Source organism: Oncorhynchus gorbuscha, unplaced genomic scaffold (assembly GCF_021184085.1).
Source record: "Oncorhynchus gorbuscha isolate QuinsamMale2020 ecotype Even-year unplaced genomic scaffold, OgorEven_v1.0 Un_scaffold_4188, whole genome shotgun sequence".
Taxonomy (NCBI): domain Eukaryota; kingdom Metazoa; phylum Chordata; class Actinopteri; order Salmoniformes; family Salmonidae; genus Oncorhynchus; species Oncorhynchus gorbuscha.
Genome location: NW_025748267.1, coordinates 1 through 26,530, shown reverse-complemented (window position 1 = coordinate 26,530; position 26,530 = coordinate 1). Strand labels below are relative to the sequence as shown.

Here is a 26,530-nt window from a genome sequence, read left to right as displayed (position 1 = left end):
GTATACCCAACAACATATTGTCATTTTTGTTAACAAATTATGTACCAGTACACAAATGACTTAAATCACAAACGATGCCAATATCCAAAAAAGGTTAATTGAAGGATCTATTGACTATAGGTATTACTCATCCACTACAATGTAAATAAGGACATGAATTAACAGATAGATATCCTTAGTTAAGTTTGGCCCTATTTATGTTTGGCTGAGCTGGGCTTAGAGCTGGGCTTAGAGCTGGGCTGAGAGCTGGGCTTAGAGCTGGGCTTAGAGATGGTCTTAGAGCTGGGCTTAGAGCTGGGCTTAGAGATGGGCTTAGAGCTGGGCTTAGAGCTGGGAGGAAGTCTGCAGAAAAGAGCAAGTCTTGTAAATAGCAGATCGAGGCTGGCGCTGTGCTATCCTGGAGTCCTGGGAATTACAGCAGTTCCGTTCTGCAGTGTCCACTCAGCGTCTCTATCCAATACAGAAATAAATTCTTCCTTGGCTGTGCTTTGAGGAGAAGAAAATCTTGATGCATCCCAAAATGCATCAAACTGAGCATCTATCTGACAATCAAATAGTAATTTATTCACAAGTTAATCAAAGTATATCACAAATACAACATAACTTACACAGACGGTTAACCAATTAGCATCCCAAAATCAATGCACAATCCTCCAACTAGTAGCGAATATAATTTTATTGGTCGGGTACACAAATTTATCAGATATTAATGCGGTTGTAGTGAAGTGCTTGTGTTCCTAGTTCCAACAGTGGAGTAATATCTAACAATACACACAAATCTAAACGTAAAAAAATAAATACATTAATATTGAAATATTAGGACGAGTAATGTCGGAGTCCAGAGTATAAATATATATATACAGTACCAGTCAAATGTTTGGACACACCTACTCATTCCAGGGTTTTTCTTTATTTTTACTATTTTCCACATTGTAGAATAATAGTGAAGACATTACAACTATGAAAAAACACATATGGAATCATGTAGTAACCAAAAACGTGATAAACAAATTAAAATATATTTTATAATTGAGATGATTCTTCAAATAGCCGCCCTTTGCTTTGATAACAGTTTTGCACAGTCTTGGCATTCTCTCAACCAGCTTCACCAGGAATGATTTTCCAACAGTCTTGAAGGAGTTCCCACATAAGCTGAGCACTGCTTTTCTTTTACTCCACGGTCCAACTCAGCCCAAACCATCTCAATTTAGTTGCGGTTAGGTGATTGTGGAGGCCAGGTCATTCTGACTCAGCACTCCATCACTCTCCTTCTTGATCAAATAGCCCTTACACAGCCTGGAGGTGTGTTGGGTCATTGTCCTGTCGAAAAACAAATGAAAGTCCCACTATGCGCAAACCCGATGGGATTGCGTATCATTGCAGAATGCTGGGGTAGCCACGCTGGTTAAATGTGCCTTGAATTCTAAATAAATCACAGACAGTATCACCAGCAAAGCACCATAACACCACCTCCTCCATGCTTCACGGTGGGAACCACACATACGGATATAATTTGTTCACCTACTCTGTGTCTCACAAAGACACAGCGGTTGGAACCAAAAATGTAAAATTTGGACTCGTCAGAACAAAGGACAGATTTCCACTGGTCTAAAGTCCATTGCTCATGTTTCTTGGCCCAAGCAAGTCTCTTCTTCTTATTGGTGTCCTCTAGTAGTGGTTTCTTTTCAGCAATTCAACCATGAAGGCCTGATTCACACAGTCTCCTCTGAACAGTTTTTTTTTTTTTTAACTTTATTTTACTAGGCAAGTCAGTTAAGAACAAATTCTTATTTTCAATGACGGCCTAGGGACAGTGGGTTAACTGCCTGTTCAGGGGCAGAACGACAGATTTGTACCTTGAGAGCTCGGGGATTCGAACTGGCAACCTTTCGGTTTCTAGTCCAACGCTCTAACCACTAGGCTACCCTGCCACCCCATGTTGAGATGTGTCTATTTCTTTGTAAAACATTTATTTGGGATGCAATTTCTGAGGCTGGTAACTCTAATAAACGTATCCTCTGCAGCAGAGGTAACTGGGTCTTCCTTTCCTGTGGCAGTCCTCAGGAGAGCCAGTTTCCTCATAGTGATTTATGGTTTTTGCAACTGCACTTGAAGAAACTTTCAAAGTTCTTGAAATCATCCTGATTGACTGACCTTCATGTCTTAAAGTAATGATGGACTTATCTTTGCTTATTTGAGGGTTCTTGCCATAATATGGGCACAGCTGTTAATTGAAATGCATTCCAGGTGACTACCTCATGAAGCTGGTTGAGAGAATGCCAAGAGTGTGCAAAGCTGTCATCAAGGCAAAGGGTGGCCACTTCATCTCATTTGCTCACATTGTATATCGACTTACTTTTCCACTGTATTATTGACTGTATGTTTGTTTATTCCATGTGTAACTCTGTGTCGTTGTATGTGTCGAACTGCTTTGCTTTATCTTGGCCAGGTCGCAGTTGTAAATGAGAACTTGTTCTCAACTTGCCGCCTGGTTAAATAAAGGTTAAATAAATAAACTTTGAAGAATCTGAAATATAAAATATATTTTGATTTGTTTAACAATTTCTTTTCATAGTTTTGATGTCTTCACTATTATTCTATAATGTATAAAATAGTACAAATAAAGAAGAACCCTTCTTGTATAGACATTATGGACAGTATGTGGATATAATATGTAGTATATCTGAAGAATCAATGAATATAGATCCATAGTGTTAGTGGTGTGAACTCTGCAGATGTATCTAGTTAAATCTCACTGTACACAGTAGCTATCTGCTGAGGCTTCAGAATGAACAGGATCCTGAATCTGAGGCGACTTAGGGGTATGCGTCCCAAATGGCACCCTATTCCCTTTATAGTGCACTACTTTTGACCAGGGCCCATATAGAGCTCTGGTCAAAAGAAATGTGGCTATATCGGGGATAGGGTGACGTTTGGGCCCCGACTGTTTTGGTACCTCGGCCATGTACCCTGGCCAACTAAAGCTATCGGCTCTCAGACGTGTCCTTTCTGTCAATGACATTGTCTTCACAGTGAGCATAGTCTAGTACAAGCTGTTTGTCTTCACAGTGAGCATAGTCTAGTACAAGCTGTTTGGCTTCACAGTGAGCATAGTCTAATATCCTTCCTGTTTGGCCCTGTCTGGGGGTGGGACCACAGTGTCTCCTGACCCCTCCTGTCTCAGCCTCCAGTATTTATGCTGCAGTAGTTTGTGTCAGGGGGCTAGGGACAGTTTGTTATATCTGGAGTACTTCTCCTGTCCTATTCAGTGTCCTGTGTGAATCTAAGTGTGCGTTCTCTAATTCTCTCCTTCTCTCTTTCTTTCTCTCTCTCGGAGGACCTGAGCCCTAGGACCATGCCCCAGGACTACCTGACATGATGACTCCTTGCTATCCCCAGTCCACCTGGCCATGCTGCTGCTCCAGTTTCAACTGTTCTGCCTTATTATTATTCGACCATGCTGGTCATTTATGAACATTTGAACATCTTGGCCATGTTCTGTTATAATCTCCACCTGGCACAGCCAAAAGAGGACTGGCCACCCCACATAGCCTGGTTCTAGGTTTCTTCCTAGGTTTCGGCCTTTCTATGGAGTTTTTCCTAGCCACCGTGCTTCTACACCTGCATTGCTTGCTGTTTGGGGTTTTAGGCTGGGTTTCTGTAAAGCACTTTGAGATATCAGCTGATGTACGAAGGGCTATATAAATACATTTGATTTGATTTGAGTACAAGCTGTTTGGCTTCACAGTGAGCATAGTCTAGTACAAGCTGTTTGGCTTCACAGTGAGCATAGTCTAGTAGAAGCTGTTTGGTGCTCATCGTAGGACAAGACACTGAAGTCAAGCCAGCCCAGGTTCAACCAGAGTGTGCCCCAAAATGCCACCCTATTCCCAAAATGGTCTCTGATTAAAAGTAGTGCACTACATAGGGAATAGGGTGATATTTGGGAGGCAAAATGGGCTCTGATTAAAAGTAGTGCACTACATAGGGAATAGGGTGATGGTTGGGGGGCAAAATGGGCTCTGATTAAAAGTAGTGCACTACATAGGGAATAGGGTGATATTTGGGAGGCACCCTCATAGACATAGACAGTATTAAATGTCTGGAAGGCACTTCCATCCTCCTCATAGAGCCACCGTTGGGAGGATATTTTCACAGAGTAAGCAGATAGAATCTTTTATAGCCAATTGGTAATGACACTGTCCTGTAAATCAACATCCAGAGATGAGTTAGACTTTCTAACATGCGGAGTGGAAGAGGTTGGGAGTATTAGTGACCCATGACAATCAGTACATACAAGCGTTAGATCCAAGCACTACTCCTTTTGTTGATACTTTAGCAAATCAATATTTTAGCACATAAAATATTATTAACCGCTGTTACTAATATCATCAATAATGTTTACATTTTTAGAATTAGACACCAGTGCTTCTTCGACTTGCATAGATGACAGTACTTGGATAACAGAGCAGAGCTCCCTGGCCATGACGATAAGCTGAACAAGTAGAACAACGTCCTTGACAGTGCTCATACACTGGCAACAGCCATCTGTCCCAATGGTGGATCATGTCACCTCCAAATTGGCAGAATGGCATCCTTATAAGGATAATCTCTTGGAAAGGTCATTGGCCAGTAGGAATTGGAAAGGTCATTGGCCAGTAGGAATTGGAAAGGTCATTGGCCAGTAGGAATTGGAAAGGTCATTGGCCAGTAGGAATTGGAAAGGTCATTGGCCAGTAGGAATTGGAAAGGTCATTGGCCAGTAGGAATTGGAAAGGTCATTGGCCAGTAGGAATTGGAAAGGTCATTGGCCAGTAGGAATTGGAAAGGTCATTGGCCAGTAGGAATTGGAAAGGTCATTGGCCAGTAGGAATTGGAAAGGTTATTGGCCAGTAGGAATTGGAAAGGTCATTGGCCAGTAGGAATTGGAAAGCTCATTGGCCAATAGGAATTGGAAAGGTCATTGGCCAGTAGGAATTGGAAAGGTTATTGGCTACAGATCAAAGGCAAGCCACAGTGCTAGAATACGTAGAACAAGCGTGCTCATTTTGAGTGCACCCATTACTTTACCAGTCAAATCGCCATGGTCAGAGGTTCCAGACCGTTCTATTCATTCTACTTCTATGAGGCAAGGCCCTGCAGGACAAAATAAATAGACCCTCCATCTGGTTCTCTTCTGTCAGCAGCTCTATGTGCACATCATGAGACCACATCAACTTAACAATCAGTCATGATCATGTGTGAGGGACTATTGAACTGTTCAGACAGTCAGTAACTGTTACAGTGATGTTACAGTTTCCCAAACTCCATGCTCGGGACTCCAAGGGGTGCACCTTTTGGTTTTTGCCCAAACACTACAAAGCTTGATGATTAGTTGATTATTTGAATAAGCGGTGTAGTGCTTAGGAAAGAAAGGAAACCCCGGGGTCCTGAGGACTGAGTTTGGGGAAACCCTGAGTTACAGTGGTAGCAAGTTAAAATGGGGAGTCCAGGTCCTTCAGTTCCAACAGGTACTTGCTAAGTGCCTTCTCAGAGGCCCAGCACCCTACAGCCATGGAGCCCTTCAGGAGCCACTTAAGCAGTCCCACAGTGGCCCCTGGAGAGACAAGGGGAGCCAGAGTCTTGACCCCCACCCTGGGGGCCACCATTTGGGGCAGGCTGAGGGCCACACTGCCCAGGGCCCCGACAGCATTTCCCGCAAACAGACACACAGTGAGCGAGCAGGAGACGGCAGAGAGCGCCAGACAGCGTGACATCAGCATCAACTCGTCCGCTGACAGCCAATCGCAGAGCACCGGGAGGAGAGCTGAGCCAATAAGGAGGGTGTTGGCTGTGGTGCGGTCTTCGCTGAGCCACAGGAAGCCGAAGGAGACTAGCGGTGGAGCCAGGACCTCGCCGGCCCACTCCAGGTCCTCCTGTACAGAGGTCAGGTATGGGCTGAAGGAGAGAGGCAGGGTGCAGAGGCCTGAGGAGAGACCGAGCAGAAAGAAACCCACCGCTGGAGCTCTGTGGTCCTACGAGAGGAAGAGGGAGATGAGGGAACAGTCAGGGTGAGGAGAGAGAAGCCCACTGCTGGAGCTCTGTGGTCCTACGAGAGGAAGAGGGAGATGAGGGAACAGTCAGGGTGAGGAGAAAGAAGCCCACTGCTGGAGCTCTGTGGTCCTACGAGAGAAAGAGGGAGATGAGGGAAAAGTCAGGGTGAGGAGAAAGAAGCCCACCGCTGGAGCTCTGTGGTCCTACGAGAGAAAGAGGGAGATGAGGGAACAGTCAGGGTGAGGAGAAAGAAGCCCACTGCTGGAGCTCTGTGGTCCTACGAGAGGAAGAGGGAGATGAGGGAACAGTCAGGGTGAGGAGAAAGAAGCCCACTGCTGGAGCTCTGTGGTCCTACGAGAGGAAGAGGGAGATGAGGGAACAGTCAGGGTGAGGAGAAAGAAGCCCACTGCTCGAGCTCTGTGGTCCTACGAGAGAAAGAGGGAGATGAGGGAACAGTCAGGGTGAGGAGAAAGAAGCCCACTGCTCGAGCTCTGTGGTCCTACGAGAGAAAGAGGGAGATGAGGGAACAGTCAGGGTGAGGAGAAAGAAGCCCACTGCTGGAGCTCTGTGGTCCTACGAGAGGAAGAGGGAGATGAGGGAACAGTCAGGGTGAGGAGAAAGAAGCCCACTGCTGGAGCTCTGTGGTCCTACGAGAGAAAGAGGGACATGAGGGAACAGTCAGGGTGAGGAGAAAGAAGCCCACTGCTGGAGCTCTGTGGTCCTACGAGAGAAAGAGGGAGATGAGGGAACAGTCAGGGTGAGGAGAAAGAAGCCCACTGCTGGAGCTCTGTGGTCCTACGAGAGAAAGAGGGACATGAGGGAACAGTCAGGGTGAGGAGAAAGAAGCCCACTGCTGGAGCTCTGTGGTCCTACGAGAGAAAGAGGGAGATGAGGGAACAGTCAGGGTGAGGAGAAAGAACGAGTCATGACAATAATCAGTAGCAAAGGGGTTGAGAATGGTTTAATGGTACACAAGAGTTACACTCAAGTGAACACCAATATATCCCAAAATTACCTTGAAGAGCTGATATGCTGTGTACAGGGCAGAGACGGACAGTGTGATGTTGGAACATGCTGTGATCAACTCTATCCGACAGCCTGCCATTGGTCTTGACTCAATTCCAAAGCTACAGTTGGAGGATCACTGTTCATTTCATATGAAGAGACTGAGTGGGATTTGGGAAAGAGAAGAAGTTTTCAGATATCTGCAAGTTAACTGTTGAATACCATACCAAAGTTGAGAAAACACTGTTGAAAGTAAGCTAGTAGTCTTGTCTTGCGCCATAGCTATGTGTACAGTGTTAACATTCTAAACAGCTATGTTTCAGGTAAGTAGCCACGTTTAGAATGACCAAAGTCAAGACTGAAACTAATATGTGAGCTGAAAAATATCTGTTAACATTCAACATTACCTTTCTCTGTTCCGCTTGTTTGAACACGTGAGACAAGCAGTACCAGGATGTGGGCGTTCCCAGACCGTAAACAACTGCGCATGCTCGGCTCGGATTCCACCAAATTGGAAAAATATGGCGGCGCTGTTGACAACAGCAACAGAGCAGTGGATACGAGAGAAGCTACATCTAAATCACCATTGCCTTGGTAATATATTTGACACTTAAATTATAGCTTGTAAGTTGGTAGCCTAGATGTATGATTAGTTTGATTTAAAACCAGTTTTAAACTTCCATTAATAGCTAATTAACGCCCAGAGACTTTGCTTAGTGCCAACGTTAGCTCGCCTGCTAGGCTAGCTGACAAAACAGTGCTTTGAATTTGTCTGGCCACAGGTAGCTATCTAGTGAAAGATGGACAACGTTACCATGGGTCTACAACTACCCAACTACTCTACTTTGATTGCTGGCTACTAACATTCATGACCACTTTACAGCAGATGTGAGATCACTGAGCCTCCCAGGATCATACAAGGAGAAAATCAGACATCTGGGAATCTCACTAAAGAACTTTGTCCGTTTGAAAACCCTGAACCTCTCCTGTAATGCACTAATCTCTGTCGAGGTGAGATGTCTATCAACAGACAAATGTATATACAGTACATGGTGAAATGGTCACTGAAGTCTGAATGTGTAGATGTGTAGATCTGATTGCGTCCACAATGGTACGCCATTACATATTATTCCCTATATAGTGCACTACTTCTAACCAGGGTTCTGGGCAAAAGTAGTTCACTATGTAGGGAATAGGGCACAATTTGGGACATACACTGAATGTGTAAGTCACATTTGTTTGAGTGGGTATAATTTGTGGAACGTTCCAAAAGGAATCTGGTTTCCAACAAACAACGCATAGTAATACAAAGTAACATGATCAAGTCACCGAGCTAACTAGCTGCCGAATAGGCATCAACTCACCACCTAGCTAACTAGCTGCCGAATAGGCATCAACTCACCACCTAGCTAACTAGCTGCCGAATAGGCATCAACTCACCACCTAGCTAACTAGCTGCCGAATAGGCATCAACTCACCACCTAGCTAACTAGCTGCCGAATAGGCATCAACTCACCACCGAGCTAACTAGCTGCCGAATAGGCATCAACTCACCACCTAGCTAACTAGCTGCCGAATAGGCATCAACTCACCACCTAGCTAACTAGCTGCCGAATAGGCATCAACTCACCACCTAGCTAACTAGCTGCCGAATAGGCATCAACTCACCACCTAGCTAACTAGCTGCCGAATAGGCATCAACTCACCACCTAGCTAACTAGCTGTCGAATAGGCATCAACTCACCACCGAGCTAACTAGCTGTCGAATAGGCATCAACTCAGCACCTAGCTAACTAGCTGACGAATAGGCATCAACTCACCACCTAGCTAACTAGCTGACGAATAGGCATCAACTCACCACCTAGCTAACTAGCTGCCGAATAGGCATCAACTCACCACCTAGCTAACTAGCTGTTTGTCCAATAGGCATCAACTCACCACCGAGCTGAACTAGCTGTTTTAGGCATCAACTCACCACCTAGCTAACTAGCTGCCGAATAGGCATCAACTCACCACCTAGCTAACTAGCTGCCGAATAGGCTCAACTCACAACCTAGCTAACTAGCTTATTCTTAATGTTTGTCCATAGAATAGGCATCAACTCACCACCTAGCTAACTTTGTATCAGATTCCTGTTGGAATGTTCTGTCAATTATCACCACCTAGCTAACTATGTCTGTTCATCTATAGGGGGTCAACAACCGAGCTAAATAGGCTGAATAGGCATCAACTCACCACCAGCAACTAGCTGCCGAATCAGGCATCAACTCACCACCTAGCTAACTAGCTGCTGGCATCAACTCACCACCTGAGCTAACCCTGCTGGCTAAAGGCATCAACTCACCACCTAGCTAACTAGCTGCCGCATAGGCATCAACTCACCACCTAGCTAACTAGCTTGTGGGTCCGAATAGGCATCAACTCACCACCTGCTAACTAGTTCTTCTTACCAATCTGACATTTGATGCTTGTTTTATATTGTTTTCTTCCTGTAGATAGGCACTCAACTCCAGTAGCTAACTAGCTGCCGAATAGGCATCAACTCACCACCTAGCTCCTCCAGACTAGCTAACTAGCTGCCGAATAGACTGTGCTCAACTCACCACCTAGCAACTAGCTGCCTCGAACAGGCATCAACTCAGACCTAGCTGTACTAGCTACAGGTATTAGACATATTAGGCATCAACTCACCACCTAGGTAACTAGCTGTACAGTAGGCATCAACTCACCACCTAGCTAACTAGCTCTACAGTATTAGGCATCACTCACCACCTAGCTAACTAGCTCTACAGTATTAGACATCAACTGACCACCTAGCTAACTGTACTCTACAGTATTAGGCATCAACTGACCACCTAGCTAACTAGCTGCCAGTATTAGACATCAACTGACCAGAGGTACTGTACTGCTAACTACAGTATAGACATCACTGACCAGAGGTACTGTACTCTAGCTATTAGACATCACTGACCAGAGGTACTGTACTCTACAGTATAGACCAGAGTGAGGACATCAACTCACCAGAGGTACTGTACTTTGCAGTGTTAATACACCAGATTGCTTATGTCAGGAGGTCTTGTTTGCACACCAACTCTTGTCTGCATTAGATATTGATTTGTATTATTAGAAAACACCCGGAAAGACAAACTTCAGATTTCATTTTATTTAACTAGTAAGCTGTTCTTTATGTGGCATTGTTTCCAATAGTGTGTACAGTGACGTTTCAGTGTTATAGATTGTATTATACAATAATCTTCTAGTAGTGCTATGTTATCTATGCTGTTTGATTGGTGTGTTCCAACAGTAAGCTGAGGATGGCTGGAAATCTGAACCTGGCCAAACAGCTTCTGTCCTGGATGACAACGATGACATAGTGTTGAACCTTGACCTGAGGCAACTCTGGACCAAAACAGAACCTCTGTTCCTGACTGGCTCTTCCCACAAGGAGCCAGAGTCCTACAGCTCTATCATAGTTCAAAGAGGAGTGTGAGTTTATGTTGTTTGATCATAGAATAGTTCATTATTTTTATAATGACAAATGACAGTATGAAGTGGTATTAGATGTGATGTCTTCCTGTAGATGACTGTAAATGTAGGGACAGTCCACCAGAAGACAAATGTTGTTGTTTTTTCCCTAGGAACATGGGGAATTTTGCTAATTTATGGCAAGATTTCAGAGATTTACCCTTAATTGATTTCATTCACTACTTGATGAATTGTATGTTTAACATAGTTACATTTATGGTCTACAGTTTTTTCATCACTGAGCAAACAAGCATTCAGTATAAAATGTGACATGTTTTATTTTCATTATGATCACTGCTTGTCATTCCCAGTCCAATGGTCAACGTTTAAGAGAAGGATCACTGAAGAAAGGTTCTTCCTCCTCGTTTAAAACGTCAGAGGGGCCGAGGTAACTGTAACCCCCGCAGTAGAGACATCAGCGGACCAGCTCTGGACTCTAGGAGCGAGAGAAACTCCCCAAACACCTGAGAGTCACACTGACCAGGGCCACTTCACCCCTCACCCTGGTGAGGTGACACTGAATATCCTCTCTGTCACCAGAGGTCAGATGGCATAAATGGCCTACTACAACATTCTGAGTGTTTTGCACTGGCTTCCTCCTCCTTTAGATAAAGTTGACCAGCAGAAGTCTTCCTGACCAAGATCCGTACCCTACAGTCCAAGAAGTCCCTGTCCCAGAGGTCTGATGCCACCAACCCCATCCTGCACCCTCCCAGACTGTCCTACCATAACACCCAGCAGACAGCAGGGGCTGTACTCACCACAGAAACATCACTGACCAGAGGTGAGACTTTCAGTATTAGAATCACTGACCCTACCGTACCATTCATCCACAGTAGAGAAATCCCACTACCAGAGTACCCATTCATCTACCATAGATACCCACCAGATACTGTACCATTCATCCACCCTCAGGACCACACCTATCCCTGCATTAGATATTCATTTGTATCATTAGAAAAACCCAAATCCAAACTTCAGTTTCATTTTATTTAACATAAGCTGAAAACCCATTGTTTCCTAGTCCCTACAGTACCATTCAGTGTAATATAGATTGTAAACCCACCTAATCCCTAGTAGTGCTATTTATTAATCATAGATTGAAAACCCAGGAGCAGTATCCTGACCAGATGGCCATTCATTAATCCCTAGAGAAAACCCACCTATCCCTACCCTTACCATTCATTAATCAACCTAGACTGGCTCTTCCCAAACCCACCTATCCCACAGTATCATTCAGAATCAAAGAGAAAACCCACCTATCCCTAGAATAGTACATTCATTAATTTTTATAATGACCACCTATCCCTACAGTACCATTCATTAATCATAGTGAAAACCCACCTATCCCTACAGTACCATTCATTAATCATAGAGAAAACCCACCTATCCCTAGGAACATGGGGATTTGCTAATCATAGAGCAAACCCACCTATCCCTACAGTATTTCATTCATCATAGAGAAAACCCAACCTATCCCTACAGTACCATTTTTAATCATGAGAAACCCACCTATCCCTACCGTACCATTTTTAATCATTAGAAAAGCTTGTCATTCCCACTGTACCATTCATCCACCTAGAGAAATCCCAGGAAAGGTTCCCTCCTCGTTTTAAATCATAGAGGCCGAAACCCACCTATCCCTCACGTACCATTTATTAATCATACGAGGAAAAACCCCCACCACCTATCCCTACAGTACCATTCATCCCTCACCCTAGAGAAAACCCACTGAATATCCTACAGTCACCATTCATTCATCATCAGATGGCAAAATGGCCTATCAACATTCTGAGTGTTTTGTACTTAATCATAGAGAAAACCAGCTATCTTCCTACAGAAGATCCACCCCCAGTCCAAGAAGTCCCTGTCCATTATTCATCATAGAGAAACCCCACCTATCCCTACTGTACCATTCACCCAATCATAGAGAAACCCACCTATCCCTACAGTACCATTCATTAATCATAGAGAACCCACTATCCCTACCGTACCATTCATTAATCATAGAGAAAACCCACATATCCCTACTGTACCATTCATCCACATAGAGAAAACCCACCTATCCCTACCGTACCATTCATTCATCATAGAGAAAACCCACATATCCCTACTGTACCATTCATTACCCTAGAGAAAACCCACCTATCCCTACCGTACCATTCATTAATCATAGAGAAAACCCACCTATCCCTACAGTACCATTTATTAATCATAGAGAAAACCCACCTATCCCTACATACCATTCATTAATCATAGAGAAAACCCACCTATCCCTACCGTACCATTCATTAATCATAGAAAACCCACCTATCCCTACAGTACCATTCATTAATCATAGAGAAAACCCACCTATCCCTACAGTACCATTCATTAATCATAGAGAAAACCCACCTATCCCTACAGTACCATTCATTAATCATAGAGAAAACCCACCTATCCCTACAGTACCATTCATTAATCATAGAGAAAACCCACCTATCCCTACAGTACCATTCATTAATCATAGAGAAAACCCACCTATCCCTACAGTACCATTCATTAATCATAGAGAAAACCCACCTATCCCTACAGTACCATTCATTAATCATAGAGAAAACCCACCTATCCCTACAGTACCATTCATTAATCATAGAGAAAACCCACATATCCCTACTGTACCATTCATCCACCCTAGAGAAAACCACCTATCCCTACCGTACCATTCATTAATCATAGAGAAAACCCACCTATCCCTACAGTACCATTCATTAATCATAGAGAAAACCCACCTATCCCTACAGTACCATTCATTAATCATAGAGAAAACCCACCTATCCCTACAGTACCATTCATTAATCATAGAGAAAACCCACCTATCCCTACAGTACCATTCATTAATCATAGAGAAAACCCACCTATCCCTACCGTACCATTTATTAATCATAGAGAAAACCCACCTATCCCTACAGTACCATTCATTCATCATAGAGAAAACCCACCTATCCCTACAGTACCATTTATTAATCATAGAGAAAACCCACCTATCCCTACCGTACCATTTATTAATCATAGAGAAAACCCACCTATCCCTACAGTACCATTCATCCACCCTAGAGAAAACCCACCTATCCCTACAGTACCATTCATTAATCATAGAGAAAACCCACCTATCCCTACAGTACCATTCATTAATCATAGAGAAAACCCACCTATCCCTACAGTACCATTCATTAATCCTAGAGAAAACCCACCTATCCCTACAGTACCATTCATTCATCATAGAGAAAACCCACCTATCCCTACAGTACCATTCATTAATCATAGAGAAAACCCACCTATCCCTACAGTACCATTCATTAATCATAGAGAAAACCCACCTATCCCTACAGTACCATTCATTCATCATAGAGAAAACCCACCTATCCCTGCAGTACCATTCATTAATCATAGAGAAAACCCACCTATCCCTACAGTACCATTCATTAATCATAGAGAAAACCCACCTATCCCTACAGTACCATTCATTAATCATAGAGAAAACCCACCTATCCCTACCGTACCATTCATTAATCATAGAGAAAACCCACCTATCCCTACAGTACCATTTATCCATCCTAGAGAAAACCCACCTATCCCTACCGTACCATTCATTAATCATAGAGAAAACCCACCTATCCCTACAGTACCATTCATTAATCATAGAGAAAACCCACCTATCCCTACAGTACCATTTATTAATCATAGAGAAAACCCACCTATCCCTACAGTACCATTCATTAATCATAGAGAAAACCCACCTATCCCTACAGTACCATTCATTCATCACCCTAGAGAAAACCCACCTATCCCTACAGTACCATTCATTAATCATAGAGAAAACCCACCTATCCCTACAGTACCATTCATCCATCATAGAGAAAACCCACCTATCCCTACCGTACCATTTATTAATCATAGAGAAAACCCACCTATCCCTACAGTACCATTCATCCATCATAGAGAAAACCCACCTATCCCTACAGTACCATTCATTAATCATAGAGAAAACCCACCTATCCCTACAGTACCATTCATTAATCATAGAGAAAACCCACCTATCCCTACAGTACCATTCATCCACCCTAGAGAAAACCCACCTATCCCTACAGTACCATTCATTAATCATAGAGAAAACCCACCTATCCCTACAGTACCATTCATTAATCATAGAGAAAACCCACCTATCCCTACAGTACCATTCATTAATCATAGAGAAAACCCACCTATCCCTACAGTACCATTCATTAATCATAGAGAAAACCCACATATCCCTACTGTACCATTCATCCACCCTAGAGAAAACCCACCTATCCCTACCGTACCATTCATTAATCATAGAGAAAACCCACCTATCCCTACAGTACCATTCATTAATCATAGAGAAAACCCACCTATCCCTACAGTACCATTCATTAATCATAGAGAAAACCCACCTATCCCTACAGTACCATTCATTAATCATAGAGAAAACCCACCTATCCCTACAGTACCATTCATTAATCATAGAGAAAACCCACCTATCCCTACCGTACCATTCATTAATCATAGAGAAAACCCACCTATCCCTACAGTACCATTCATTAATCATAGAGAAAACCCACCTATCCCTACAGTACCATTCATTAATCATAGAGAAAACCCACCTATCCCTACAGTACCATTCATTAATCATAGAGAAAACCCACCTATCCCTACAGTACCATTCATCCATCATAGAGAAAACCCACCTATCCCTACAGTACCATTCATTAATCATAGAGAAAACCCACCTATCCCTACAGTACCATTCATTAATCATAGAGAAAACCCACCTATCCCTACAGTACCATTCATTAATCATAGAGAAAACCCACCTATCCCTACAGTACCATTCATTAATCATAGAGAAAACCCACCTATCCCTACAGTACCATTCATTAATCATAGAGAAAACCCACCTATCCCTACAGTACCATTCATTAATCATAGAGAAAACCCACCTATCCCTACAGTACCATTCATTCATCATAGAGAAAACCCACCTATCCCTACAGTACCATTCATTAATCATAGAGAAAACCCACCTATCCCTACAGTACCATTCATTAATCATAGAGAAAACCCACCTATCCCTACAGTACCATTCATTCATCATAGAGAAAACCCACCTATCCCTACAGTACCATTCATTAATCATAGAGAAAACCCACCTATCCCTACAGTACCATTCATTAATCATAGAGAAAACCCACCTATCCCTACAGTACCATTCATTAATCATAGAGAAAACCCACCTATCCCTACAGTACCATTCATTAATCATAGAGAAAACCCACCTATCCCTACAGTACCATTCATTAATCATAGAGAAAACCCACCTATCCCTACAGTACCATTTATTAATCATAGAGAAAACCCACCTATCCCTACAGTACCATTCATTAATCATAGAGAAAACCCACCTATCCCTACAGTACCATTCATTAATCATAGAGAAAACCCACCTATCCCTACAGTACCATTCATTAATCATAGAGAAAACCCACCTATCCCTACAGTACCATTCATTAATCATAGAGAAAACCCACCTATCCCTACCGTACCATTCATTAATCATAGAGAAAACCCACCTATCCCTACAGTACCATTTATTAATCATAGAGAAAACCCACCTATCCCTACAGTACCATTTATTAATCATAGAGAAAACCCACCTATCCCTACAGTACCATTCATTCATCATAGAGAAAACCCACCTATCCCTACAGTACCATTTATTAATCATAGAGAAAACCCACCTATCCCTACCGTACCATTTATTAATCATAGAGAAAACCCACCTATCCCTACAGTACCATTCATCCACCCTAGAGAAAACCCACCTATCCCTACCGTACCATTCATTAATCATAGAGAAAACCCACCTATCCCTACAGTACCATTCATTAATCATAGAGAAAACCCACCTATCCCTACAGTACCATTCATTAATCATAGAGAAAACCCACCTATCCCTACAGTACCATTCATTAATCATAGAGAAAACCCACCTATCCCTACAGTACCATTCATTAATCATAGAGAAAACCCACCTATCCCTACAGTACCATTCATTAATCATAGAGAAAACCCACCTATCCCTACAGTACCATTCATTAATCATAGAGAAAACCCACCTATCCCTACAGTACCATTCATTAATCATAGAGAAAACCCACCTATCCCTACAGTACCATTCATTAATCATAGAGAAAACCCACCTATCCCTACCGTACCATTCATTAATCATAGAGAAAACCCACCTATCCCTACAGTACCATTTATTAATCATAGAGAAAACCCACCTATCCCTACCGTACCATTCATTAATCATAGAGAAAACCCACCTATCCCTACAGTACCATTCATTAATCATAGAGAAAACCCACCTATCCCTACAGTACCATTTATTAATCATAGAGAAAACCCACCTATCCCTACCGTACCATTTATTAATCATAGAGAAAACCCACCTATCCCTACAGTACCATTCATTAATCATAGAGAAAACCCACCTATCCCTACAGTACCATTCATTAATCATAGAGAAAACCCACCTATCCCTACAGTACCATTCATTAATCATAGAGAAAACCCACCTATCCCTACAGTACCATTCATTCATCATAGAGAAAACCCACCTATCCCTACAGTACCATTTATTAATCATAGAGAAAACCCACCTATCCCTACCGTACCATTTATTAATCATAGAGAAAACCCACCTATCCCTACAGTACCATTCATCCACCCTAGAGAAAACCCACCTATCCCTACCGTACCATTCATTAATCATAGAGAAAACCCACCTATCCCTACAGTACCATTTATTAATCATAGAGAAAACCCACCTATCCCTACCGTACCATTTATTAATCATAGAGAAAACCCACCTATCCCTACAGTACCATTCATCCACCCTAGAGAAAACCCACCTATCCCTACAGTACCATTCATTCATCATAGAGAAAACCCACCTATCCCTACAGTACCATTCATTAATCATAGAGAAAACCCACCTATCCCTACAGTACCATTCATCCACCCTAGAGAAAACCCACCTATCCCTACAGTACCATTCATTCATCATAGAGAAAACCCACCTATCCCTACAGTACCATTCATTAATCATAGAGAAAACCCACCTATCCCTACAGTACCATTCATTAATCATAGAGAAAACCCACCTATCCCTACAGTACCATTCATTAATAATAGAGAAAACCCACCTATCCCTACAGTACCATTCATTAATCATAGAGAAAACCCACCTATCCCTACCGTACCATTCATTAATCATAGAGAAAACCCACCTATCCCTACCGTACCATTCATTAATCATAGAGAAAACCCACCTATCCCTACAGTACCATTCATTAATCATAGAGAAAACCCACCTATCCCTACCGTACCATTCATTAATCATAGAGAAAACCCACCTATCCCTACCGTACCATTCATTAATCATAGAGAAAACCCACCTATCCCTACAGTACCATTCATTAATCATAGAGAAAACCCACCTATCCCTACAGTACCATTTATTAATCATAGAGAAAACCCACCTATCCCTACAGTACCATTCATTAATCATAGAGAAAACCCACCTATCCCTACAGTACCATTCATTCATCATAGAGAAAACCCACCTATCCCTACAGTACCATTCATTAATCATAGAGAAAACCCACCTATCCCTACAGTACCATTCATTAATCATAGTGAAAACCCACCTATCCCTACAGTACCATTCATTCATCATAGATCTTACTGTTCATTATAACCAGTCTTTTTTTGTAATTGTATCAAATCTGTCTCCTAGGGAAGCTATAGGAAACCAATGGAGTTGCTGCTGAGCCTAGTGAACAAGCACTGGACAGGGGAGAGGCCTCTGCACCATGACAACAACTTCCTCTGTGAGTATGAAACCCCCATGTACTGTGTAGCTTACCTGCTTAATGGAGAATCTGGCCCTAATAGTATGTATCTGACCTGCCTCCAGCTCAGGCAGTCCAGATCCTGTCCATGATGGAACGAGATGTCTCCGGTGGAGAAGCAGAGGTCAGGACGTTGAGAGGGAACGTTGAAGAGCTGAAGGAGCAGGCTGAGATACGAGACCAAGACCACAGGACAGAGACCCAGAGACTAACTACACAGCTGGAGGAAGCACACATGTCTGTTGTAAGATTCAGACTGTTCAAAGCAGCATCTTCCATGATATTACCTCATGTTTGAAAAGGCATGAGACCCTGACTCCACAAAGAGTTCAGAATAAATGGATGGAATTATCTTCAATGTCTGATTGATTGTTTGATTGATTGATTGATTGCAGGACAGTTTGAATGAGCAGCTGAGGATACTATTGGAGGATAACGTCTCTCTACAGAAGCAGATGATCAGATTAGAAAAACAATATCTCAACTCTATGATGAAAAGTTCACCCAACACTGAGATATGTGGTGAGTGAAAAAGCAACAACTTTTTGATATTCCTGGTCAGTGGTCACTATACTGGGCAGAATCTGACCGTGACATAGAGCATGTGTAACCGTGATATAGAGCACGTGTAACTGTGACATAGAGCACGTGTAACCGTGATATAGAGCACGTGTAACCGTGATATAGAGCACGTGTAACTGTGACATAGAGCACGTGTAACCGTGACATAGAGCACGTGTAACTGTGATATAGAGCCCGTGTAACTGTGATATAGAGCCCGTGTAACCGTGATATAGAGCACGTGTAACTGTGATATAGAGCACGTGTAACCGTGACATAGAGCACGTGTAACCGTGACATAGAGCATGTGTAACCGTGACGCAGAGCACGTGTAACGGTGATATAGAGCACGTGTAACCGTGACGCAGAGCACGTGACATAGAGCACGTGTAACCGTGACGCAGAGCACGTGTAACCGTGACGCAGAGCACGTGTAACCGTGACATAGAGCACGTGTAACGCAGAGCACGTGTAACCGACGCAGAGCACGTGTAACCGTGACGCAGAGCACGTGTAACCGTGACGTAGAGCACGTGTAACCGTGACGTAGAGCACGTGTAACCGTGACGTAGAGCACGTGTAACCGTGACGTAGAGCACGTGTAACTGTGATATAGAGCCCGTGTAACTGTGATATAGAGCCCGTGTAACCGTGATATAGAGCACGTGTAACCGTGATATAGAGCACGTGTAACTGTGATATAGAGCACGTGTAACCGTGACATAGAGCACGTGTAACCGTGACATAGAGCATGTGTAACCGTGACGCAGAGCACGTGTAACGGTGATATAGAGCACGTGTAACGGTGACATAGAGCACGTGTAACCGTGACGCAGAGCACGTGTAACCGTGACGCAGAGCACGTGTAACCGTGACATAGAGCACGTGTAACCGTGACGCAGAGCACGTGTAACCGTGACGCAGAGCACGTGTAACCGTGACATAGAGCATGTGTAACCGTGACGCAGAGCACGTGTAACCGTGACGCAGAGCACGTGTAACCGTGACGCAGAGCACGTGTAACCGTGACGCAGAGCACGTGTAACCGTGACGTAGAGCACGTGTAACCGTGACGTAGAGCACGTGTAACCGTGACGTAGAGCACGTGTAACCGTGACGTAGAGCACGTGTAACCGTGACGTAGAGCACGTGTAACCGTGACGTAGAGCACGTGTAACCGTGGCCACGTGTAACCGTGACGTAGAGCACGTGTAACTGTGACATAGAGCACGTGTAACTGTGACATAGAGCACGTGTAACTGTGACATAGAGCACGTGTAACTGTGACATAGAGCACGTGTAACTGTGACATAGAGCACGTGTAACATAGAGCACGTGTAACCGTGACATAGAGCACGTGTAACTGTGACATAGAGCACGTGTAACTGTGACATAGAGCACGTGTAACTGTGACATAGAGCACGTGTAACTGTGACATAGAGCACGTGTAACTGTGACATAGAGCACGTGTAACCGTGACATAGAGCACGTGTAACCGTGACATAGAGCACGTGTAACCGTGACATAGAGCACGTGTGACCGTGACATAGAGCACGTGTACCCTGTGTAACCGTGACATAGAGCACATGTAAGAGTAAGAGCAGCTAGCATCATGTACTAACCGTGGCCCATGTGAATCTGTATTGCTGCTAGCATCATGCGCTAACTGTGGCCCATGTGAATCTGTATTGCTGCTAGCATCATGCGCTAACTGTGGCCCATGTGAATCTGTATTGCTGCTAGCATCATGTGCTAACTGTGGCCCATGTGAATCTGTATTGCTGCTAGCATCATGTACTAACCGTGGCCCATGTGAATCTGTATTGCTGCTAGCATCATGTGCTAACTGTGGCCCATGTGAATCTGTATTGCTGCTAGCATCATGTGCTAACCGTGGCCCATGTGAATCTGTATTGCTGCTAGCATCATGTGCTAACTGTGGCCCATGTGAATCTGTATTGCTGCTAGCATCATGTACTAACTGTGGCCCATGTGGATCTGTATTGCTGCTAGCATCATGTGCTAACTAACTGTGGCCCATGTGGATCTGTATTTATGCTAGCATCATGTGCTAACTAACTGTGGTCCATGTGTTCTTCTCGCCAGAGAAACAGGCAGAGGTGGATGAGCTGAGGAAGAAGGTATCAGAGCTGAGGGAGAAGGTTGAGGAGGGGGAGAGAGTCAAGAAGCTGGCAGGTATGCTGCAGGAGAACCATAGGTAAGCACACACTACACTACACTATGTCCAGCACCACCTGGTGCTAAGATAATACACTACACTATGTCCAGCACCACCTGGTGCTAAGATAATACACTACACTATGTCCAGCACCACCTGGTGCTAAGATAATACACTACACTATGTCCAGTACCACCTGGTGCTAAGATAATACACTACACTATGTCCAGTACCACCTGGTGCTAAGATACTACACTATGTCCAGTGCCACCTGGTGCTAAGATAATACACTATGTCCAGCGCCACCTGGTGCTAAGATAATACACTATGTCCAGCACCACCTGGTACTAAAATACTACACTATGTCCGGTACCTTCTGGAGCTAAGATACTACACTACACTATGTCCAGTACCACCTGGTGCTAAGATACTACACCATGTCCGGTACCACCTGGAGCTAAGATATTACACTACACTATGTCCAGCACCACCTGGTGCTAAGATACTACACTACACTATGTCCAGCACCACCTGGTGCTAAGATAATACACTACACTATGTCCAGCACCACCTGGTGCTAAGATAATACACTACACTATGTCCAGCACCACCTGGTGCTAAGATAATACACTACACTATGTCCAGCACCACCTGGTGCTAAGATAATACACTACACTATGTCCAGCACCACCTGGTGCTAAGATAATACACTACACTATGTCCAGCACCACCTGGTGCTAAGATAATACACTACACTATGTCCAGTACCACCTCATACTAAGATAATACACTACACTATGTCCAGCACCACCTGGTGCTAAGATAATACACTACACTATGTCCAGTACCACCTGGTGCTAAGATACTACACTATGTCCAGTGCCACCTGGTGCTAAGATAATACACTGTCCAGCACCACCTGGTACTAAAATACTACACTATGTCCGGTACCTTCTGGAGCTAAGATACTACACTACACTATGTCCAGTACCACCTGGTGCTAAGATAATACACTATGTCCAGCACCACCTGGTGCTAAGATAATACACTACACTATGTCCAGTACCACCTGGTGCTAAGATACTACACTATGTCCAGTACCAGCTGGTGCTAAGATAATACACTGCACCATGTCCAGTACCACCTGGTGCTAAGATACTACACTATGTCCAGTACCACCTGGAGCTAAGATACTAAGAGCGTCTGCTAAATGACTTAAATGTAAATGTACCAGCTGGTGCTAAGATACTACACAGTACCACCTGGAGCTAAGATATTACACGACACTATGTCCAGCACCACCTGGTGCTAAGATAGTACACTACACTATGTCCGGTACCACCTGGAGCTAAGATACTACACTACACTATGTCCAGCACCACCTGGTGCTAAGATACTACACTATACTATGTCCAGTACCACCTGGTGCTAAGATAATACACTGCACCATGTCCAGCACCACCTGGTGCTAAGATAATACACTATGTCCAGTACCACCTGGTGCTAAGATACTACACTATGTCCAGCACCACCTGGTGCTAAGATAATACACCACACTATGTCCAGCACCACCTGGTGCTAAGATAATACACTACACTATGTCCAGTACCACCTGGTGCTAAGATACTACACTATGTCCAGTACCACCTGGTGCTAAGATACTACATTACACTATGTCCAGTACCACATGGTGCTAAGATAATACACTACACTATGTCCAATACCACCTGGTGCTAAGATACTACACTATGTCCAGTACCACCTGGTGCTAAGATAATACACTATGTCCAGTACCACCTGGTGCTAAGATACTACACTATGTCCAGTACCACCTGGTGCTAAGATACTACACTATGTCCAGTACCACCGGGTGCTAAGATACTACACTATGTCCAGTAGCTAAGATACTACACTATGTCCAGTACCACCGGGTGCTAAGATACTACACTATGTCCAGCACCACCTGATGCTGAGATAATACACTATGTCTAGTACCACCGGGTGCTAAGATACTACACTATGTCTAGTACCACCGGGTGCTAAGATACTACACTATGTCTAGTACCACCTGGTGCTAAGATACTACACTATGTCCAGCACCACCTGATGCTGAGATAATAGACTACACTATGTCCAGCACCACCTGGTGCTAAGAATAACATTCAACCACTCTAGGGACAATCAAAGTCCTTGACTCTTGGGATAATACAAATCTTAACACGGTCTGACTAAAAGCAACCTAATGAGATATTCATTACAGGAGATGCCAGATTATTTGTTCCAATATAAAGATAAAAGACCAGACCCCAATGGGTGAAGAAAGTGCTTGTTAGTGTTTGTGACTAAATGGTGTTGTGTTTGTGCTTCAGGTCACTGGTTGCGACTAATGAGCATTTGCTGAGTGAATTGGAGAGGACTGGGAGACGGCTCTGAGGAGCAACACGTCACAACTACAACAACTAGAGAACTGGAGGAGACTAGGAGACGGCTCTGAGGAGCTACACATCACAACTAGAGAACTGGAGGAGACTAGGAGACGGCTCTGAGGAGCTACACATCACAACTAGAGAACTGGAGGAGACTAGGAGACGGCTCTGAGGAGCTACACATCACAACTACAACAACTAGAGAACTGGAGGAGACTAGGAGACGGCTCTGAGGAGCTACACATCACAACTAGAGAACTGGAGGAGACTAGGAGACAGCTCTGAGGAGCTACACGTCACAACTAGAGAACTGGAGGAGACTAGGAGACGGCTCTGAGGAGCAACACGTCACAAGTAAAGAACTGGAGGAGACTAGGAGACGGCTCTGAGGAGCTACACATCACAACTAGAGAACTGGAGGAGACTAGGAGACGGCTCTGAGGAGCAACACGTCACAACTAGAGAACTGGAGGAGACTAGGAGACGGCTCTGAGGAGCTACACATCACAACTACAACAACTAGCAGGCCCACAACTACAACACCAGGGCCACATTCCGTAGGTAAACGTTATGGAACATTGCAAATAGAAATGTCATGAATAGAGCCAATTTCTTACTCTACATGATGTCAGAGAGGAATGTTTGTTCTACATTTCTATCTGAACGTTCCAGAACGTTGTCCTGCTGAACGAGCACCAGCAGCAGATTCTCTTATTTTAGCTCTATATACACTGCTGCCAACATTTACACTGTTCTTCTGATGCTCCGGGATTAATGTTGAGCATGAAAACTTGTCTCTAACTCTGATCTCATTTTTTACTTCTGTGTATCGTTATGGTTTTACTGTGTCCACTATCCACACCTTTACACTGTTCCTTACTGACTGTATCCACACCTTTACACTGTTCCTTACTGACTCTATCCACACCTTTACACTGTTCCTTACTGACTCTATCCACACCTTTACACTGTTCCTTACTGACTCTATCCACACCTTTACACTGTTCCTTACTGACTCTATCCACACCTTTACACTGTTCCATACTGACTACTTTACACTGTTCCATACTGACTGTATCCACACCTTTACACTGTTCCTTACTGACTGTATCCACACCTTTACACTGTTCCTTACTGACTGTATCCACACCTTTACACTGTTCCTTACTGACTGTATCCACACCTTTACACTGTTCCACTGACTGTATCCACACCTTTACACTGACTGTATCCACACCTTTACACTGTTCCTTACTGACTGTATCCACACCTTTACACTGTTCCTTACTGACTGACTCTATCCACACCTTTACACTGTTCCTTACTGACTGTATCCACACCTTTACACTGTTCCTTACTGACTCTATCCACACCTTTACACTGTTCCTTACTGACTCTATCCACACCTTTACACTGTTCCTTACTGACTGTATCCACACCTTTACACTGTTCCTTACTGACTGTATCCACACCTTTACACTGTTCCTTACTGACTGTATCCACACCTTTACACTGTTCCTTACTGACTGTATCCACACCACACCTTTACACTGTTCCTTACTGACTGTATCCACACCTTTACACTGTTCCTTACTGACTGTATCCACACCTTTACACTGTTCCTTACTGACTGTATCCACACCTTTACACTGTTCCTTACTGACTGTATCCACACCTTTACACTGTTCCTTACTGACTGTATCCACACCTTTACACTGTTCCTTACTGACTGTATCCACACCTTTACACTGTTCCTTACTGACTGTATCCACACCTTTACACTGTTCCTTACTGACTGTATCCACACCTTTACACTGTTCCTTACTGACTGTATCCACACCTTTACACTGTTCCTACTGACTGTATCCACACCTTTACACTGTTCCTTACTGACTGTATCCACACCTTTACACTGTTCCTTACTGACTGTATCCACACCTTTACACTGTTCCTTACTGACTGTATCCACACCTTTACACTGTTCCTTACTGACTGTATCCACACCTTTACACTGTTCCTTACTGACTGTATCCACACCTTTACACTGTTCCTTACTGACTGTATCCACACCTTTACACTGTTCCACTGACTGTATCCACACCTTTACACTGTTCCTTACTGACTGTATCCACACCTTTACACTGTTCCTTACTGACTGTATCCACACCTTTACACTGTTCCTTACTGACTGTATCCACACCTTTACACTGCTCCTTACTGACTGTATCCACACCTTTACACTGACTGTATCCACACCTTTACACTGACTGTATCCACACCTTTACACTGACTGTATCCACACCTTTACACTGTTCCTTACTGACTGTATCCACACCTTTACACTGTTCCTTACTGACTGTATCCACACCTTTGCACTGTTCCTTACTGACTGTATCCACACCTTTACACTGTTCCTGACTGACTGTATCCACGCCTTACACTGTTCCTTACTGACTGTATCCACACACTTTCCTTACTGTATCCACACCTTTACTGTTCCTGACTGACTGTATCCACACCTGTTCCTTACTGACTGTATCCACACCTTTACACTGTTCCTTACTGACTGCATCCACCTTTACCTCCACACCTTTACACTGTTCCTTACTGACTGTATCCACACCTTTACACTGTTCCTTACTGACTGTATCCACACTGTTCCTTACTGACTGTATCCACACCTTTACACTGTTCCTGACTGACTGTATCCACACCTTTACACTGTTCCTTACTGACTGTATCCACACCTTTACACTGTTCCTTACTGTATCCACACCTGTTACCTTACTGACTGTATCCACCTTTACACTGTTCCTTACTGACTG

The 26,530-nt window shown here is 43.7% G+C and overlaps 2 protein-coding genes across 2 annotated transcripts; one reads left to right on the top strand and one right to left on the bottom strand.

Annotated features, from left to right (window-relative positions):
• Positions 1–3,604: 3,604 nt before the first annotated feature.
• LOC124028450 lies at positions 3,605–7,525 on the bottom strand. Its single transcript, XM_046340498.1, has 3 exons — positions 7,446–7,525; positions 7,049–7,199; positions 3,605–6,014 (listed from the first exon to the last, which is right to left on the bottom strand). The coding sequence occupies exons 2-3, from the start codon at positions 7,136–7,138 to the stop codon at positions 5,475–5,477; spliced, it is 630 nt and encodes a 209-aa protein (XP_046196454.1). The 5' UTR covers positions 7,139–7,199; positions 7,446–7,525; the 3' UTR covers positions 3,605–5,474.
• Positions 7,526–18,428: 10,903 nt separating this feature from the next.
• Positions 18,429–24,632, top strand: LOC124028451 (centrosomal protein of 72 kDa-like). The gene is made up of 5 exons (XM_046340499.1): positions 18,429–18,518; positions 18,605–18,783; positions 18,935–19,061; positions 21,207–21,318; positions 23,649–24,632. Exons 1-5 carry the CDS (start codon positions 18,443–18,445, stop codon positions 23,710–23,712), a joined length of 558 nt encoding a protein of 185 aa, XP_046196455.1. The 5' UTR covers positions 18,429–18,442; the 3' UTR covers positions 23,713–24,632.
• The last annotated feature ends 1,898 nt before the right edge of the window (positions 24,633–26,530 follow it).